At 51.8% G+C, this 19,420-nt stretch overlaps 1 protein-coding gene across 1 annotated transcript in view; it reads right to left on the reverse strand.

The window, feature by feature from the left end:
* Positions 1-3,817: 3,817 nt before the first annotated feature.
* The window catches only part of LOC148443123 (uncharacterized), a 99,490-nt gene continuing 83,887 nt past the window's right edge, over positions 3,818-19,420 (reverse strand). The window contains exons 7-9 of the mRNA XM_088463184.1: positions 5,795-5,926; positions 4,840-4,962; positions 3,818-3,997 (exon numbers count right to left, since the gene is read on the reverse strand). Coding sequence (XP_088319310.1) covers positions 3,983-3,997; positions 4,840-4,962; positions 5,795-5,926 — 270 coding nt within the window. The 3' untranslated portion in view covers positions 3,818-3,982. The remainder of the gene's footprint in view (positions 3,998-4,839; positions 4,963-5,794; positions 5,927-19,420) is intronic.

Here is a 19,420-nt window from a genome sequence, read left to right on the forward strand (position 1 = left end):
ATATTTTACACGATTTGTCATCACGATTCGTCGAAATCAGGCAAATCGTGTAAAAAATTGCATGTGTGTAGGCACCTTTAGGCTGTGTCCGGGGTATATGGGGAAGGACTGGAGCATCCTGGGATTGAAAAGCTTTGCTGTTGGCGTCTGATCCTCCAGGTCCCACCTACTCCCCAAGGTCTCCTTGTCGACCATAGGGACTTCGAAGAAAGAGAGTTAACAAGGGTAAGTTTTACCATAACTCTCATTATTTCTAAACTGGGCCAATGCTTGTGTCTGGACCTTAAGGGTTTCAGGCCCCCATTCAGAGGCGCTCACAAAAAGCAAGTACTCGTTCCGAATGGGGGCAGCTGCTTGTTTTTTTTTAATGCGGCCTCCTGGTCGCTAGCTAAGCTGTGGGTTACCACCCACAGCTTCAGCGACCGACCAGGGTGATGGTCGCGATGGTCAAGACTATTGGGGCTTGCGACGAGACCCTAAGGTAGGGTCTCGTCAACCTTAAGCCCCAGGGAGCTTCCTGTTCTGATCGAGCAGGAAGCTCCCCACTGACATCACTGCTGATGTCAGTGCAGCCGCCCACAAAACGGCAGGCGTTCCGTCAAGAACTCCTCCGTTTGTGTAGCCGCCTACAAAACGGGGCGAGCTGTCAATCAACATCGACAGCCGCCCCTTTTGTAGTGAGCTCCGGACTCTCGCTCCGGGGCTTGCGCACGCGCAGTGCGGCCGCTGCGCGTGCGCAGGGCCTTGACATCGACCCAGTTGTGAGCGTTCAGCACTTGTGACTGGGTCTGAATGAGACCCTCTGTGTGGAACAAAAGAAGTCCTAGTATAGTTTTCTATCTTTTTTTTTTTTTTTTTCCGCTGCAATCTGAACAAATACCGGTGCGGAAACCAAAAATACTTTTATTTTAATTTTCAACTATTTTATAGAAAGAATGGTGCATTTTCTTGAATAAAAAACCTGCAAGGACGCCAATATTTTTGTGAGTGGATGTTGGTACTCTCATTCACTATGGTTACAACCATCAGAGGCACCTCCATAGGGGTAATGGCCACCAATTTAGGCAAGGGGAATCTACGCCGATTTCATCTGATTTGTTAATTTCAAGTGTAGAGGTTTAGTTTGTTTATCCCAACAGTGATTAGTTTCTGTATTGTAGCCGTAGGCTGGCTGGCTATAAGGCCTACGGGTCTTGTCCCTCTAATAACACTATGCACATAGGACTTACTGCTTCCCACAGGAATTCAGTGTTGAAGATTCTCATTTACCATGGGTGTACATAATAATGGATTTATCAACACGTCCTTAATCCATAATGATGATGGAGCACTACCCATCAGCGCATGGGATGACCAGTTTCTTTTAACGTTCTCCTCTCATTGTCATATATAACAAGGTACCCAATGGCTAAAACTGTTTACTGGGCAGTTTTAAGTACTCATTTATTTATTTTACCAGCGATCAGAATATATATATATATATATATATAATAAACTGTGCAAAAGTTTTAGGTAGGTGTGGAAAAAATGCTGCAACGTAAGAGTGCTTTCAAAAGTAGAAGTCTTAATAGTTTATTTTATTTATCAATTAACGAAATGCAAAGTGAATGAACAGCAGATAAATCTACATCAAATCAATACTTGGTGTGACCACCCTTTGCCTTCAAAACAGCATCACTTCTTCTAGGTACACTTGCACACAGTTTTTGAATGAACTCGGCAGGGAGGATGTTCCAAACATCTTAGAGAACTAACCACAACTCTTCTGTGGATGTAGAATTGCTCAGATCCTTCTGTCTCTTCATGTAATCCCAGACAGACTCCATGATGTTGAGATCAGGGCTCTGTGAGGGCCATATCATCACTTCCAGGACTCCTTGTTCTTCTTTAAGCTGAAAATAGTTGTAGATGACATTGGCTGTATGTTTGGGGTCGTTGTCCTGCTGCAGAATAAATTTGGAGCCATCAGACGCCTCCCTGATGGTATTACATGATGGATAAGTACCTTCCTGTATTTCTCAGCAATGAGGACACCATTATTCCTGACCCAATCCCCAACTCCATTTGTAGCCTCAAATTTCCACAGAACCTCCACCGTGCGTCACTATTGCCTGAAGACTCATTATTGTTCTCCAAGATGTTTGGAACAATCTCCCTGCCGAGTTCCTTCAAAATCTGTGTGCAAGTGTACCCAGAAGAACTGATGCTGTTTTGAAGGCAAAGGGTGGTCACACCAAGTATTGATTTACATTTCTCTTCTGTTCATTCACTTTGCATTTTGTTAATTGTTAGTAGTTTATTTTTGACAGAATTCTTACTTTGCAGCATTTTTCCCACACCTGCCTAAGACTTGTTGCACATTACTATATATTACACACAAGCTAAGCAGACACTCCACAGATAAAGGGTTAACACTTGCCCAGGTGCCCTCCAGAGCAACCAGTAAGCCATTGTATGATGGGATATAGGCGGCACTCCAAGGTCTTGTAATGTGTTCTTGATAAAGGTCGCAAGACTGAAACGTTAAACTCTGACACAGCTTGTTGCCTACTCTTCCCTGAGGGGGGCTGCCGCTGCTGCTCCTAGTCTTTCTGGGCCCCGACGCCTGCGCAATGAATCTAACAGGCCCCGGGGCCAACGCATTAGCGATGGTGGCTCCGCGCATGCGCATAACACCGGCTTCTGGGGACTGCATTGTTTGCAGCCCCGAGAAACCCTGTAGTGCTGCCAGGAAGGCAGAGGAGCGACTTCCAATGGAAGCCACTCCCTGCTAATCTCAGCCCGGACTGGCAGTCCCAGGGGGAGGAGACATCTCCCCCTGGCTGCCTGTCTTCAGCGTGACTGGCAGGTGGTGCATCCAATGGGAAGCCACCTCTAGTCATTGTGTAGCTCTTCACTGAAGTGGATGATTTTACTGGGGGGGGGGCTGCTCCGTTTAACTTAATTATAAACAGCTATGACATATAAAATATACAAATAAAATAGTTGACACTTAAGCAGCACTGGCTAGAAGTCTATGCTGGGACTTGTAGTTCCATTTGTGGGTATTTCCAATGATAAACTGTTTACAGATAGCATCCAGTGGGTTGGGCACGGCACTCAGGACCCTGGCCCTGAGAATCCCGATGCTGGCTTCCCAACTGGGTTAAAACCAGTGGCGTATCTATAATGGGTGCAGTGTGTGCGGGGCACACAGGCCCCCGGGTCCAGGGGAGCCCCACACCGCACCCATATTTTTTTTAAACTTACCTGTCCGAAGTCCCGTGTCGGGTGTCACTGCTGAAAAATGGCTGCCGCGGCGAGTTTACTAATGCTCCGGTGGCTGGCCAGCCGTGTCAGTCGGCTTCCAGCCACCAGGGAGAGAGGAGGGGGCCCCACACGAGGAGTGCACTCGGGCCTCCTCTCTTAAAACGCCCCTGGTTAAAACACTGACACCAGCCAGTAAGTACCCTAACCCTACCTCTAAACCTAACCCTCCCTCCCTGCAGCCTAAACCTAACAGCCCTGCCGCCTAACCTTCCCCCTAGTGCCGAAGCCTCCTCCTCATCCCAATACTTACAGTCAGGATTTGGGCGTTGGCATTCTGAGCCAGTAACAAATATAAGCATGCCATAATACAGAGGTTCCCAAACTCCGCCATTGACTCAAGCATGGATCTCCACACAAACTGGGCTGTAATATAATATATGCTGCAATGTATTTCTCTGCTTTTGCATCTTGCGGACAGTGCCTTCTGGCTTTGGGGGATTCCGGGTACATTTAGGGGATTGTCCCTCCCGTACCCCCTTCCCCCAATCACCAGTAACATCTGGCACAATTTGGATGTAAGAGGCAAGGTTTATTGAGCAGCATTGTTGGTGCATCCTAGTAGGAATATATGCAGGTCTAAGAGAGCGGAAAGTAATGGGCAGCTGTGCATCTATACAGTGTGAATCCAATAAGAGGCGGCTGGAGGGTCCGGGCTCAGCTGTCAGACCGGCAGCTACATTGTTAATTCCTGCAGAGGAAGAGAAAGACATGAAAAGCATTAGGCTCAGAAGCTGACGCTTTACCTCCCTCCCTGAAAGAATATATTCCGTCATTATCTGACAAATCGCAACGTGCACAGGTAAAATGATTGTTTTCCCTGTTCTATTCTGATATTCATCTGGATATTTCACAGACTTGGATGAGCCATTGGGGTCCAGTAATCCACGTAATTACATCATGCCTCAGCTTATTGCTAAAGGACATTGTAATGTGTTGTGGTGACGGACAGTTCTGCTGCATGAAGACTGCAGATTTTACATGTGGACTTTACCCAAAGACCACACCGGAGATCACCACAATCGCACCATGAACTTGCTGTAACGGCGCATTTCATAATCTGATGAAGCCGGTTGTGTCCAGAGAAACGCGTCATATGCTATTGGTAACTACAAAGTACGGTTTGTCCTCTACTTCAATATTGGAGAAATTAATAAACATTGAATTCATCTTTTAAAGTGTTCAAATACAATGTACTGGTATATAAACCTTCCCAAAGAAAGCCCATTGCTGTCTCTATTGATACTCGCAGAATTCCGGTATACCTGCACCCACCCCAAAGAAAGCCCATTGCTGTCTCTATTAATACTCGCACAATTCCGTTATACCTGCACCCATCCCAAAGAAAGCCCATTGCTGTCTCTATTGATACTCGCACAATTCCGGTATACCTGCACCCATCCCAAAGAAAGCCCATTGCTGTCTCTATTGATACTCGCACAATTCCGGTATACCTGCACCCATCCCAAAGAAAGCCCATTGCTGTCTCTATTGATACTCGCACAACCTTGTGATGCACGGGGAAGTTCTTACCATGATGGCGTTGACAATGTCGTTGTTGTTGTGCCTGAGCGCCCGCACCGCCTTCACTCGGGATACGTTGGCTTGAGCCATCACCAGCTCAATGTCCCGCACCTCCAACCCAGTCTCATCCACCTGCGGGCAAAAAGGTAAGTGAAGACCAACGCAAAAGCTGGAAAGAGCCGGTATACAAGGTCTGCTGTGATCATACACAGATATTAGGGATGTTTAACCTGTACGCACTAGAAGCCAAGATCTGAGCCCCCCTACACACAGACCGTTGCCGACTATCTGCTTGTTGGCGATTCGGCAAAGTGTTTCATCTTAGTGGCGGATTGGTTCCTATCTGTTAGCTGATGTAGCCTTACAAGGGTGGACTGACTCCTATACATTTCCCAATATAGGGAGCTGTTCAAGAAACAGTGATGGGCGCAAGACGATGGCGTTCTGGCAGGTACTTCGGCCCCTCACAGTCACCAACATTGCAGATCTTTCCTCTTCCTTAATAGAGGTGAGCTGGAAAACTTGCAATGTTGCTGTACCGTAATTCATGGGGATGAGCGCATCTGACCATCATAACCGATCTCCCCCCCCCCCCCCCCCCGAGAATTGAATACAGAGGCCCTGTACTATATATCGGATTATTATATACGGACAACGGGCCTTATGTAACTGGTAAAGAGTTTGGGGAGGTCCCTCCGTTACCTGTGCAGACATGTAATAGTAGGGATTTTCCAGGAACTATGAAGCAGGCCAGGAAGCACAATGGAGCTAGGACAGAGAAGTCCTAAAGATAATGCCCCCCTGAAATTGGAGCAAGGAACTAGTTAAGTCTTCGGTTTCTGAGCTTTGCGTTATACCTTTACTGTGTGGTTTTGCCCTTTACATTACTAGGTTTTAGTTGTTCTCGCTTTTATTGGTTACAGTGACAGTTCTGGGAGACTGCTGCTCAAAGTAGAGCCCTCACCTCCTCCTCCTCCTCACTCTCCTCTTTGATCGTCAGAGTGGGGGCGGTCTCGGTGATAAGTGGGGAATGTTCCATCGGGACCTTGAATTTCTCAGCAGCTGCTTTGTGGACTTGCTGTGAGAGGTCTTCAATCTGGTGTAGGGAAGAGAGACGGCTCATTAGGTCTACTGGCCTCCAGAACCATCTCTGTGCAGATAATACTCAGACCTACTTCCACTCCCCTGACCACTCCCCCTCTCTCCTCTAGTCACGTCTCCTGCTACCTCTGCGATTTATCCAAATCACACATTGTCTCTCTCACAGTCCCCTGCAAAATATCTCCAGGATCCATCCCTTTCTCACCCTGGAGGCAACGAAGACCATCATCCGCTCACTCGTCCTCTCCCAACTGGACTACTGTAACCTCCTATCTGGCCTCACCGACTCCCACCTCTCTCCTCTCCAGTCTGTCCTCAGTGCTGCTGCCCGGCTCATCTTCCTCTCCAAACACTCTACATCTGCCTCCCCTCTCCTACAAGCCTTACACTGGCTCCTCTTCCCCTCAGAACCCAATTAAAGCTTCTCACATTCAGATATAAAGTTCCCTCCCAATCCTCTCCCCCTACATCTCCAAATTCATCTCCTTTCACACACCCACTGGCGTCACAAGGGGGAGTGCGGGGAGCACCCGGCTGTCACCAGCGAGGGGTGACACTAAAGTGCTGGCTCCCCCTCAGTGACAGGAGCCGGGTGCTGTACTGTAGTATTAAGTGCGTCACTCGGCTCCTAGCACAGTGAGGGAGCCGGCACTGCACACAGGCTGGTCCCCGGGGGGCAGCCTATACCTCGGGCACCCCTGGTGTGACAAAAAAATGAGGGTTCCAGCTGTGAGGTCACGCCCACACCTGCAAGGTCACGCCCCCTTATTTGCCGGCATGCGGCTCTGCTGCGCGCAGTACAAGCTCCCCGCCGCTGCCCACACCGGGTGCAAAGAGAGGTAGGGACGCCACTGCACACACCCACCCACTGCCGCCTCTTCTCCCACTTACTGTGCTGCTCATCACCACTGGAACGCTGGGCTTGATTCAGAGATGTACACTAATCTGATGGTTAGCGCACATCTCTGATACCGCAGCATGTAGAGGGTTGGAGGGCGGAGCAGGGGTGTGGCTGGCCACCATTCCCGGAAACTGAGGCACGTCACCCCCATTTTCCGATAGGGACGAGGCCAGAGTCTGCATCAGTGGACACAGATTTCCAGGCCTTGCAGTAGGACCCGGCCAGGCTGTGGTAAACTTTAGCTACCGTAGTCTCTAAAAAAAAAAGGGCAATGTTTGCGACCATCGAGATTTTTGCGATGGTGATCCCAAGCTACGTACTTATTCACAGCGCCTCCTCTATAAAGTGTAAGCTCTCACCCTAACCCACTGCTCTATACTCCTCACTCACTGTCTCTCCCCTCTGTGTCACCTCTGTCTGTCTTCCTCTCCCCTATAGAGTGTAAGCTCTCAGCCTAACTCACCGCTCTATGCTCCTCACTCACTGTCTCTCCCCTCTGTGTCACCCCTGTCTGCCCCTCCCCTATAGAGTGTAAGCTCTCATCCTAACCCACCGCTCTATGCTCCTCACTCACTGTCTCTCCCCTCTGTGTCACCCCTGTCTGTCTGCCCCTCCCCTATAGAGTGTAATCTCTTATCCTAACCCACTGCTCCATGCTCCTCACTCACTGTCTCTCCCCTCTGTGTCTCCCCTGTCTGTCTGCCCCTCCCCTATAGTGTAATCTCTCATCCTAACCCACCGCCTTATGCTCCTCGCTCACTGTCTCTCCCCTCTGTGTCACCTCTGTCTGTCTTCCTCTCCCATATAGAGTGTAAGCTCTCAGCCTAACTCACCGCTCTATGCTCCTCACTCACTGTCTCTCCCCTGTGTCACCCCTGTCTGTCTGCCCCTCCCCTATAGAGTGTAAGCTCTCATCCTAACCCACTGCTCTATGCAACTCACTCACTGTCTCTCCCCTCTGTGTCTCCCGTCTGTCTGCCCCTCCCCTATAGAGTGTAAGCTCTCATCCTAACCCACCGCTCTATGCTCCTCACTCACTGTCTCTCCCCTCTGTATCACCCCTGTCTGTCTGCCTCTCTGCTATAGAGTGTGAGCTCTCATCCTAACCCACCGCTCTATGCTCCTCACTCACTGTCTCTCCTGTGTCACCCCTGTCTGTCTGCCCCTCTCCTATAGTGTAATCTCTCATCCTAACCCACCGCTCTATGCTCCTCACTCACTGTCTCTCCCCTCTCTGTCTCCCCTATAGAGTGTAAGCTCTCATCCTAACCCACTGCTCTATGCTCCTCACTCACTGTCTCTCCCCTCTGTGTCTCCCCTGTCTATTTCTGCCCTATAGAGTGTAAGCTCTCATCCTAACCCACTGCTCTATGCTCCTCACTCACTGTCTCTCCCCTCTGTGTCACCCCTGTCTGTCTGCCCCTCCCCTATAGAGTGTAATCTCTCATCCTAACCCACCACTCTATGCTCCTCACTCACTGTCTCTACCCTCTGTGTCACCCCTGTCTATCTCTCCCCTATAGAGTGTAAGATCTCATCCTAACCCACCGCTCTATGCTCCTCTCTCACTGTCTCTCCCCTCTGTGTCTCCCTTGTCTGTCTGCCCCTCCCCTATAGAGTGTAAGCTCTCATCCTAACCCACCGCTCTATGCTCCTCACTCACTGTCTCTCCTCTGTGTCACCCCTGTCTGTCTGCCCCTCCCCTATAGTGTAAGTTCTCTTCCTAACCCACTGCTCTATGCTCCTCACTCACTGTTTCCCCTCTGTGTCACCCCTGTCTGTCCGCCCCTCCCCTATAGAGTATAAGCTCTCAGCCTAACTCACCGCTCTATGCTCCTCACTCACTGTCTCTCCCCTCTGTATCACCACTGTCTGTCTGCCCCTCCCCTATAGAGTGTAAGCTCTCATCCTAACCCACTGCTCTATGCTCCTCACTCACTGTCTCTCCCCTCTGTGTCACCCCTGTCTGCCCCTCCCCTATAGAGTGTAAGCTCTCATCCTAACCCACCGCTCTATGCTCCTCACTCACTCTCTCCCCTCTGTGTCACCCCTGTCTGTCTGCCCCTCCCCTATAGAGTGTAATCTCTTATCCTAACCCACTGCTCCATGCTCCTCACTCACTGTCTCTCCCCTCTGTGTCTCCCCTGTCTGTCTGCCCCTCCCCTATAGTGTAATCTCTCATCCTAACCCACCGCCTTATGCTCCTCGCTCACTGTCTCTCCCCTCTGTGTCACCTCTGTCTGTCTTCCTCTCCCATATAGAGTGTAAGCTCTCAGCCTAACTCACCGCTCTATGCTCCTCACTCACTGTCTCTCCCCTGTGTCACCCCTGTCTGTCTGCCCCTCCCCTATAGAGTGTAAGCTCTCATCCTAACCCACTGCTCTATGCTCCTCACTCACTTTCTCTCCCCTCTGTGTCTCCCGTCTGTCTGCCCCTCCCCTATAGAGTGTAAGCTCTCATCCTAACCCACCGCTCTATGCTCCTCACTCACTGTCTCTCCCCTCTGTGTCACCCCTGTCTGTCTGCCTCTCTGCTATAGAGTGTGAGCTCTCATCCTAACCCACCGCTCTATGCTCCTCACTCACTGTCTCTCCTCTGTGTCACCCCTGTCTGTCTGCCCCTCTCCTATAGTGTAATCTCTCATACTAACCCACCGCTCTATGCTCCTCACTCACTGTCTCTCCCCTCTCTGTCTCCCCTATAGAGTGTAAGCTCTCATCCTAACCCACTGCTCTATACTCCTCACTCACTGTCTCTCCCCTCTGTGTCTCCCCTGTCTATTTCTGCCCTATAGAGTGTAAGCTCTCATCCTAACCCACTGCTCTATGCTCCTCACTCACTGTCTCTCCCCTCTGTGTCACCCCTGTCTGTCTGCCCCTCCCCTATAGAGTGTAATCTCTCATCCTAACCCACCACTCTATGCTCCTCACTCACTGTCTCTACCCTCTGTGTCACCCCTGTCTATCTCTCCCCTATAGAGTGTAAGATCTCATCCTAACCCACCGCTCTATGCTCCTCTCTCACTGTCTCTCCCCTCTGTGTCTCCCTTGTCTGTCTGCCCCTCCCCTATAGAGTGTAAGCTCTCATCCTAACCCACCGCTCTATGCTCCTCACTCACTGTCTCTCCTCTGTGTCACCCCTGTCTGTCTGCCCCTCCCCTATAGTGTAAGCTCTCTTCCTAACCCACTGCTCTATGCTCCTCACTCACTGTTTCCCCTCTGTGTCACCCCTGTCTGTCCGCCCCTCCCCTATAGAGTATAAGCTCTCAGCCTAACTCACCGCTCTATGCTCCTCACTCACTGTCTCTCCCCTCTGTATCACCACTGTCTGTCTGCCCCTCCCCTATAGAGTGTAAGCTCTCATCCTAACCCACTGCTCTATGCTCCTCACTCACTGTCTCTCCCCTCTGTGTCACCCCTGTCTGCTCCTCCCCTATAGTGTAAACTCTCATCCTAACCCACCGCTCTATGCTCCTCGCTCACTGTCTCTCCCCTCTGTGTCACCCCTGTCTGTCTGCCTCTCTGCTATAGAGTGTAAGCTCTCATCCAAACCCACCGCTCTATGCTCCTCACTCACTGTCACTCCTCTGTGTCACCCCTGTCTGTCTGCCCCTCCCCTATAGACTGTAAGCTCTCATCCTAACCCACCTCTCTATGCTCCTCACTCACTGTCTCTCCCCTCTGTGTCACCCCTATCTGTCTGCCCCTCCCCTATAGTGTGTAAGCTCTCATCCTAACCCACCGCTCTATGCTCCTCACTCACTGTCTCTCCCCTCTGTGTCACCCCTGTCTGTCTGCCCCTCCCCTATAGAGTGTAAGCTCTCATCCTAACCCACCGCTATATGCTCCTCACTCACTGTCTCTCCCCTCTGTGTCACCCCTGTCTGTCTCTCTCCTATAGAGTGTAAGCTCTCATCCTAACCCACCGCTCTATGCTCCTCACTCACTGTCTCTCCCCTCTGTGTCACCCCTGTCTGTCTATCTCTCTCCTATAGAGTGTAAGCTCTCATCCTAACCCACCGCTCTATGCTCCTCACTCACTGTCTCTCCTCTGTGTCACCCCTGTCTGTCTCTCCCCTATAGAGTGTAAGCTCTCATCCTAACCCACCGCTATATGCTCCTCACTCACTGTCTCTCCTCTCTGTGTCACCCCTGTCTGTCTCTCCCCTATAGAGTGTAAGCTCTCATCCTAACCCACCGCTCTATGCTCCTCACTCACTATCTCTCCTCTGTGTCACCCCTGTCTGTCTCTCCCCTATAGAGTGTAAGCTCTCATCCTAACCCACCGCTCTATACTCCTCTCTCACTGTCTCTCCTCTCTGTGTCACCCCTGTCTGTCTCTCCCCTATAGAGTGTAAGCTCTCATCCTAACCCACCACTCTATGCTCCTCACTCACTGTCTCTCCCCTCTGTGTCACCCCTGTCTGTCTCTCCCCTATAGAGTGTAAGCTCTCATCCTAACCCACCGCTCTATGCTCCTCTCTCACTGTCCCTCCTCTCTGTGTCACCCCTGTCTGTCTCTCCCCTATAGAGTGTAAGCTCTCATCCTAACCCACCGCTCTATGCTCCTCACTCACTGTCTCTCCCCTCTGTGTCACCCCTGTCTGTCTCTACCCTATAGTGTAAGCTCTCATCCTAACCCACCGCTCTATGCTCCTCTCTCACTGGCTCTCCTCTCTGTGTCACCCCTGTCTGTCTCTCCCCTATAGAGTGTAAGCTCTCATCCTAACCCACCGCTCTATGCTCCTCACTCACTGTCTCTCCTCTCTGTGTCACCCCTTTCTGTCTCTCCCCTATAGAGTGTAAGCTCTCATCCTAACCCACCGCTCTATGCTCCTCTCTCACTGTCTCTCCTCTCTGAGTCACCCCTGTCTGTCTCTCCCCTATAGAGTGTAAGCTCTCATCCTAACCCACCGCTCTATGCTCCTCACTCACTGTCTCCCCTCTCTGTGTCACCCCTGTCTGTCTCTCCCCTATAGAGTGTAAGCTCTCATCCTAACCCACCGCTCTATGCTCCTCACTCACTGTCTCCCCCCTCTGTGTCACCCCTGTCTATTTGCTCCTCCCCTATAGAGTGTAAGCTCTCTTCATAGCCCACCACTCTATGCTCCTTGCTCACCCTCTCTCCCCTCTGTGTCACCCCTGTCTGTCCCTTCCTATAGAGTGTAAGCTCTCATCCTAACCCACCGCTCTATGCTCCTCACTCACTGTCTCTCCTCTGTGTCACCCCTGTCTGTCTCTCCCGTATAGAGTGTAAGCTCTCATCCTAACCCACCGCTCTATGCTCCTCACTCACCCTGTCTACTTGCTCCTCCCCTATAGAGTGTAAGCTCTCTTCATAGCCCACCACTCTATGCTCCATGCTCACTGTCTCTCCCCTCTGTGTCACCCCTGTCTGTCCCTTCCTAGAGAGTGTAAGCTCTCATCCTAACCCACTGCTCTATGCTCCTCACTCACTGTCTCTCCCCTCTGTGTCACCCCTGTCTGTCCCTCCCCTATAGAGTGTAAGCTCTCATCCTAACCCACCGCTCTATGCTCCTCTCTCACTGGCTCTCCTCTCTGTGTCACCCCTGTCTGTCTCTCCCCTATAGAGTGTAAGCTCTCATCCTAACCCACCGCTCTAAGCTCCTCACTCACTGTCTCCCCTCTCTGTGTCACCCCTGTCTGTCTCTCCCCTATAGAGTGTAAGCTCTCATCCTAACCCACCGCTCTATGCTCCTCACTCACTGTCTCCCCCCTCTGTGTCACCCCTGTCTATTTGCTCCTCCCCTATAGAGTGTAAGCTCTCTTCATAGCCCACCACTCTATGCTCCTTGCTCACCCTCTCTCCCCTCTGTGTCACCCCTGTCTGTCCCTTCCTATAGAGTGTAAGCTCTCATCCTAACCCACCGCTCTATGCTCCTCACTCACTGTCTCTCCTCTGTGTCACCCCTGTCTGTCTCTCCCCTATAGAGTGTAAGCTCTCATCCTAACCCACCGCTCTATGCTCCTCACTCACCCTGTCTATTTGCTCCTCCCCTATAGAGTGTAAGCTCTCTTCATAGCCCACCACTCTATGCTCCATGCTCACTGTCTCTCCCCTCTGTGTCACCCCTGTCTGTCCCTTCCTAGAGAGTGTAAGCTCTCATCCTAACCCACTGCTCTATGCTCCTCACTCACTGTCTCTCCCCTCTGTGTCACCCCTGTCTGTCCCTCCCCTATAGAGTGTAAGCTCTCATCCTAACCCACCGCTCTATGCTCCTCACACACTGTCTCTCCTCTCTGTGTCACCCCTGTCTGTCTCTCCCCTATAGAGTGTAAGCTCTCATCCTAACCCACTGCTCTATGCTCCTCACTCACTGCCTCTCCTCTCTGTATCACCCCTGTCTGTCTCTCCCCTATAGAGTGTAAGCTCTCATCCTAACCCACCGCTCTATGCTCCTCACTCACTGTCTCTCCTCTCTGTGTCACCCCTGTCTGTCTGCCCCTCCCCTATAGAGTGTAAGCTCTCATCCTAACCCACTGCTCTATGATCCTCACTCACTGTCTTTCCCCTCTGTGTCACCCCTGTCTGTCTCTCCCCTATAGAGTGTAAGCTCTCATCCTAACCCACCGCTCTATGCTCCTCACTCACTGTCTCTCCTCTCTGTGTCACCCCTGTCTGTCTCTCCCCTATAGAGTGTAAGCTCTCATCCTAACCCACTGCTCTGTGCTCCTCACTCACTATCTCTCCTCTCTGTATCACCCCTGTCTGTCTGTCTCTCCCCTATAGAGTGTAAGCTCTCATCCTAACCCACCGCTCTATGCTCCTCACTCACCCTGTCTATTTGCTCCTCCCCTATAGAGTGTAAGCTCTCTTCATAGCCCACCACTCTATGCTCCATGCTCACTGTCTCTCCCCTCTGTGTCACCCCTGTCTGTCCCTTCCTAGAGAGTGTAAGCTCTCATCCTAACCCACTGCTCTATGCTCCTCACTCACTGTCTCTCCCCTCTGTGTCACCCCTGTCTGTCCCTCCCCTATAGAGTGTAAGCTCTCATCCTAACCCACCGCTCTATGCTCCTCACTCACTGTCTCTCCTCTCTGTGTCACCCCTGTCTGTCTGCCCATCCCCTATAGAGTGTAAACTGTTATCCTAACCCACTGCTATATGCTCCTCACTCACTGTCTCTCCTCTCTGTGTCACACCTGTCTGTCTGCCCCTCCCCTATAGAGTGTAAGCTCTCATCCTAACCCACCGCTCTATGCTCCTCACTCACTGTCTCTCCTCTCTGTGTCACCCCTGTCTGTCTGCCCCTCCCCTATAGAGTGTAATCTCTTATCCTAACCCACCGCTCTATGCTCCTCGCTCACTGTCTTTCCTCTGTGTCACCCCTGTCTGTTTGCCCGTCCCCTATAGAGTGTAAGCTCTCATCCTAACCTACCGCTCTATGCTCCTCACTCACTGTCTCTCCCCTCTGTGTCACCCCTGTCTATCTCTCCCCTATAGAGTGTAAGCTCTCATCCTAACCCACCGCTCTATGCTCCTCGCTCACTGTCTCTCCCCTCTGTATCACCCCTGTCTGTCTGCCCGTCCCCTATAGAGTGTAAGCTCTCATCCTAACCCACTGCTCTATGCTCTTCACTCACTGTCTCTCTCCTCTTTGTCACCCCTTTCTGTCTGCCCCTCTCCTATAGAGTGTAAGCTCTCATCCTAACCCACCGCTCTATGCTCCTCACTCACTGTCTCTCCCCTCTGTGTCACCCCTGTCTGTCTGCCCCTCCCCTATAGAGTGTAACCTCTCATCCTAACCCACCACTCTATGCTCCTCACTCACTGTCTCTCCCCTCTGTGTCACCCCTGTCAGTCTGCCCCCCTATAGAGTGTAACCTCTCATCCTAACCCACCACTCTATGCTCCTCACTCACTGTCTCTCCCCTCTGTGTCACCTCTGTCTGTCTTCCTCTCCCCTATAGAGTGTAAGCTCTCATCCTAACCCACTGCTCTATGCTCCTCACTCACTGTCTCTCCCCTCTGTGTCACCCCTGTCTGTCTGCCCCTCCCCTATAGAGTGTAAGCTCTCAGCCTAACCCACTGCTCTATGCTCCTCACTCACTGTCTCTCCTCTCTGTGTCACCCCTGTCTGTCTGTCCCCTATAGAGTGTAAGCTCTCATCCTAACCCACCGCTCTATGCTCCTCACTCACTGTCTCTCCCCTCTGTGTCACCCCTGTCTATCTCTCCCCTATAGAGTGTAATCTCTCATCCTAACCCACCGCTCTATGCTCCTCGCTCACTGTCTCTCCCCTCTGTATCACCCCTGTCTGTCTGCCCCTCCCCTATAGAGTGTAAGCTCTCATCCTAACCCACTGCTCTATGCTCCTCACTCACTGTCTCTCTCCTCTGTGTCACCCCTGTCTGTCTGCCCCTCTCCTATAGAGTGTAAGCTCTCATCCTAACCCACCGCTCTATGCTCCTCACTCACTGTCTCTCCCCTCTGTGTCACCCATGTCTGTCTGCCCCTCCCCTATAGAGTGTAAGCTCTCATCCTAACCCACTGCTCTATGCTCCTCACTCACTGTCTCTCCCCTCTGTGTCACCCCTGTCTGTCTGCCCCTCCCCTATAGAGTGTAATCTCTCATCCTAACCCACCACTCTATGCTCCTCACTCACTGTCTCTACCCTCTGTGTCACCCCTGTCTATCTCTCCCCTATAGAGTGTAAGATCTCATCCTAACCCACCGCTCTATGCTCCTCTCTCACTGTCTCTCCCCTCTGTGTCTCCCTTGTCTGTCTGCCCCTCCCCTATAGAGTGTAAGCTCTCATCCTAACCCACCGCTCTATGCTCCTCACTCACTGTCTCTCCTCTGTGTCACCCCTGTCTGTCTGCCCCTCCCCTATAGTGTAAGCTCTCTTCCTAACCCACTGCTCTATGCTCCTCACTCACTGTTTCCCCTCTCTGTGTCACCCCTGTCTGTCTCTCCCCTATAGAGTGTAAGCTCTCATCCTAACCCACCACTCTATGCTCCTCACTCACTGTCTCTCCCCTCTGTGTCACCCCTGTCTGTCTCTCCCCTATAGAGTGTAAGCTCTCATCCTAATCCACTGCACTATGCTCCTCTCTCACTGTCCCTCCTCTCTGTGTCACCCCTGTCTGTCTCTCCCCTATAGAGTGTAAGCTCTCATCCTAACCCACCGCTCTATGCTCCTCACTCACTGTCTCTCCCCTCTGTGTCACCCCTGTCTGTCTCTACCCTATAGTGTAAGCTCTCATCCTAACCCACCGCTCTATGCTCCTCTCTCACTGGCTCTCCTCTCTGTGTCACCCCTGTCTGTCTCTCCCCTATAGAGTGTAAGCTCTCATCCTAACCCACCGCTCTAAGCTCCTCACTCACTGTCTCCCCTCTCTGTGTCACCCCTGTCTGTCTCTCCCCTATAGAGTGTAAGCTCTCATCCTAACCCACCGCTCTATGCTCCTCACTCACTGTCTCTCCTCTCTGTGTCACCCCTTTCTGTCTCTCCCCTATAGAGTGTAAGCTCTCATCCTAACCCACCGCTCTATGCTCCTCTCTCACTGTCTCTCCTCTCTGTGTCACCCCTGTCTGTCTCTCCCCTATAGAGTGTAAGCTCTCATCCTAACCCACCGCTCTATGCTCCTCACTCACTGTCTCCCCTCTCTGTGTCACCACTGTCTGTCTCTCCCCTATAGAGTGTAAGCTCTCATCCTAACCCACCGCTCTATGCTCCTCACTCACTGTCTCCCCCCTCTGTGTCACCCCTGTCTATTTGCTCCTCCCCTATAGAGTGTAAGCTCTCTTCATAGCCCACCACTCTATGCTCCTTGCTCACCCTCTCTCCCCTCTGTGTCACCCCTGTCTGTCCCTTCCTATAGAGTGTAAGCTCTCATCCTAACCCACCGCTCTATGCTCCTCACTCACCCTGTCTATTTGCTCCTCCCCTATAGAGTGTAAGCTCTCTTCATAGCCCACCACTCTATGCTCCATGCTCACTGTCTCTCCCCTCTGTGTCACCCCTGTCTGTCCCTTCCTAGAGAGTGTAAGCTCTCATCCTAACCCACAGCTCTATGCTCCTCACTCACTGTCTCTCCCCTCTGTGTCACCCCTGTCTGTCCCTCCCCTATAGAGTGTAAGCTCTCATCCTAACCCACCGCTCTATGCTCCTCACTCACTGTCTCTCCTCTCTGTGTCACCCCTGTCTGTCTCTCCCCTATAGAGTGTAAGCTCTCATCCTAACCCACTGCTCTATGCTCCTCACTCACTGCCTCTCCTCTCTGTATCACCCCTGTCTGTCTCTCCCCTATAGAGTGTAAGCTCTCATCCTAACCCACCGCTCTATCCTCCTCACTCACTGTCTCTCCTCTCTGTGTCACCCCTGTCTTTCTGCCCCTCCCCTATAGAGTGTAAGCTCTCATCCTAACCCACTGCTCTATGATCCTCACTCACTGTCTCTCCCCTCTGTGTCACCCTTGTCTGTCTCTCCCCTATAGAGTGTAAGCTCTCATCCTAACCCACCGCTCTATGCTCCTCACTCACTGTCTCTCCTCTCTGTGTCACCCCTGTCTGTCTCTCCCCTATAGAGTGTAAGCTCTCATCCTAACCCACCGCTCTATGCTCCTCACTCACCCTGTCTATTTGCTCCTCCCCTATAGAGTGTAAGCTCTCTTCATAGCCCACCACTCTATGCTCCATGCTCACTGTCTCTCCCCTCTGTGTCACCCCTGTCTGTCCCTTCCTAGAGAGTGTAAGCTCTCATCCTAACCCACTGCTCTATGCTTGCTCCTCACTCACTGTCTCTCCCCTCTGTGTCACCCCTATCTGTCCCTCCCCTATAGAGTGTAAGCTCTCATCCTAACCCACCGCTCTATGCTCCTCACTCACTGTCTCTCCTCTCTGTGTCACCCCTGTCTGTCTCTCCCCTATAGAGTGTAAGCTCTCATCCTAACCCACTGCTCTATGCTCCTCACTCACTGCCTCTCCTCTCTGTATCACCCCTGTCTGTCTCTCCCCTATAGAGTGTAAGCTCTCATCCTAACCCACCGCTCTATGCTCCTCACTCACTGTCTCACCTCTCTGTGTCACCCCTGTCTGTCTGCCCCTCCCCTATAGAGTGTAAGCTCTCATCCTAACCCACTGCTCTATGCTCCTCACTCACTGTCTCTCCCCTCTGTGTCACCCCTGTCTGTCTCTCCCCTATAGAGTGTAAGCTCTCATCCTAACCCACCGCTCTATGCTCCTCACTCACTGTCTCTCCTCTCTGTGTCACCCCTGTCTGTCTGCCCATCCCCTATAGAGTGTAAACTCTTATCCTAACCCACTGCTATATGCTCCTCACTCACTGTCTCTCCTCTCTGTGTCTCTCCTCTCTGTGTCACCCCTGTCTGTCTGCCCCTCCCCTATAGAGTGTAAGCTCTCATCCTAACCCACCGCTCTATGCTCCTCACTCACTGTCTCTCCTCTCTGTGTCACCCCTGTCTGTCTGCCCCTCCCCTATAGAGTGTAATCTCTTATCCTAACCCACCGCTCTATGCTCCTCGCTCACTGTCTTTCCTCTGTGTCACCCCTGTCTGTCTGCCCCTCCCCTATAGAGTGTAAGCTCTCATCCTAACCTACCGCTCTATGCTCCTCACTCACTGTCTCTCCCCTCTGTGTCACCCCTGTCTATCTCTCCCCTATAGAGTGTAAGCTCTCATCCTAACCCACCGCTCTATGCTCCTCGCTCACTGTCTCTCCCCTCTGTATCACCCCTGTCTGTCTGCCCGTCCCCTATAGAGTGTAATCTCTCATCCTAACCCACTGCTCTATGCTCTTCACTCACTGTCTCTCTCCTCTGTGTCTCCCCTTTCTGTCTGCCCCTCTCCTATAGAGTGTAAGCTCTCATCCTAACCCACCGCTCTATGCTCCTCACTCACTGTCTCTCCCCTCTGTGTCACCCCTGTCTGTCTGCCCCTCCCCTATAGAGTGTAACCTCTCATCCTAACCCACCACTCTATGCTCCTCACTCACTGTCTCTCCTCTCTGTGTCACCCCTGTCTGTCTCTCCCCTATAGAGTGTAAGATCTCATCCTAACCCACCGCTCTATGCTCCTCACTCACTGTCTCCCCCCTCTGTGTCACCCCTGTCTATTTGCTCCTCCCCTATAGAGTGTAAGCTCTCTTCATAGCCCACCACTCTATGCTCCTTGCTCACCCTCTCTCCCCTCTGTGTCACCCCTGTCTGTCCCTTCCTATAGAGTGTAAGCTCTCATCCTAACCCACCGCTCTATGCTCCTCACTCACCCTGTCTATTTGCTCCTCCCCTATAGAGTGTAAGCTCTCTTCATAGCCCACCACTCTATGCTCCATGCTCACTGTCTCTCCCCTCTGTGTCACCCCTGTCTGTCCCTTCCTAGAGAGTGTAAGCTCTCATCCTAACCCACAGCTCTATGCTCCTCACTCACTGTCTCTCCCCTCTGTGTCACCCCTGTCTGTCCCTCCCCTATAGAGTGTAAGCTCTCATCCTAACCCACCGCTCTATGCTCCTCACTCACTGTCTCTCCTCTCTGTGTCACCCCTGTCTGTCTCTCCCCTATAGAGTGTAAGCTCTCATCCTAACCCACTGCTCTATGCTCCTCAC

The sequence above is a fragment of the Taudactylus pleione genome, unplaced genomic scaffold, assembly GCF_031769625.1.
Source record: "Taudactylus pleione unplaced genomic scaffold, aTauple2 ptg001330l, whole genome shotgun sequence".
NCBI classification, from domain to species: Eukaryota; Metazoa; Chordata; class Amphibia; order Anura; family Myobatrachidae; genus Taudactylus; species Taudactylus pleione.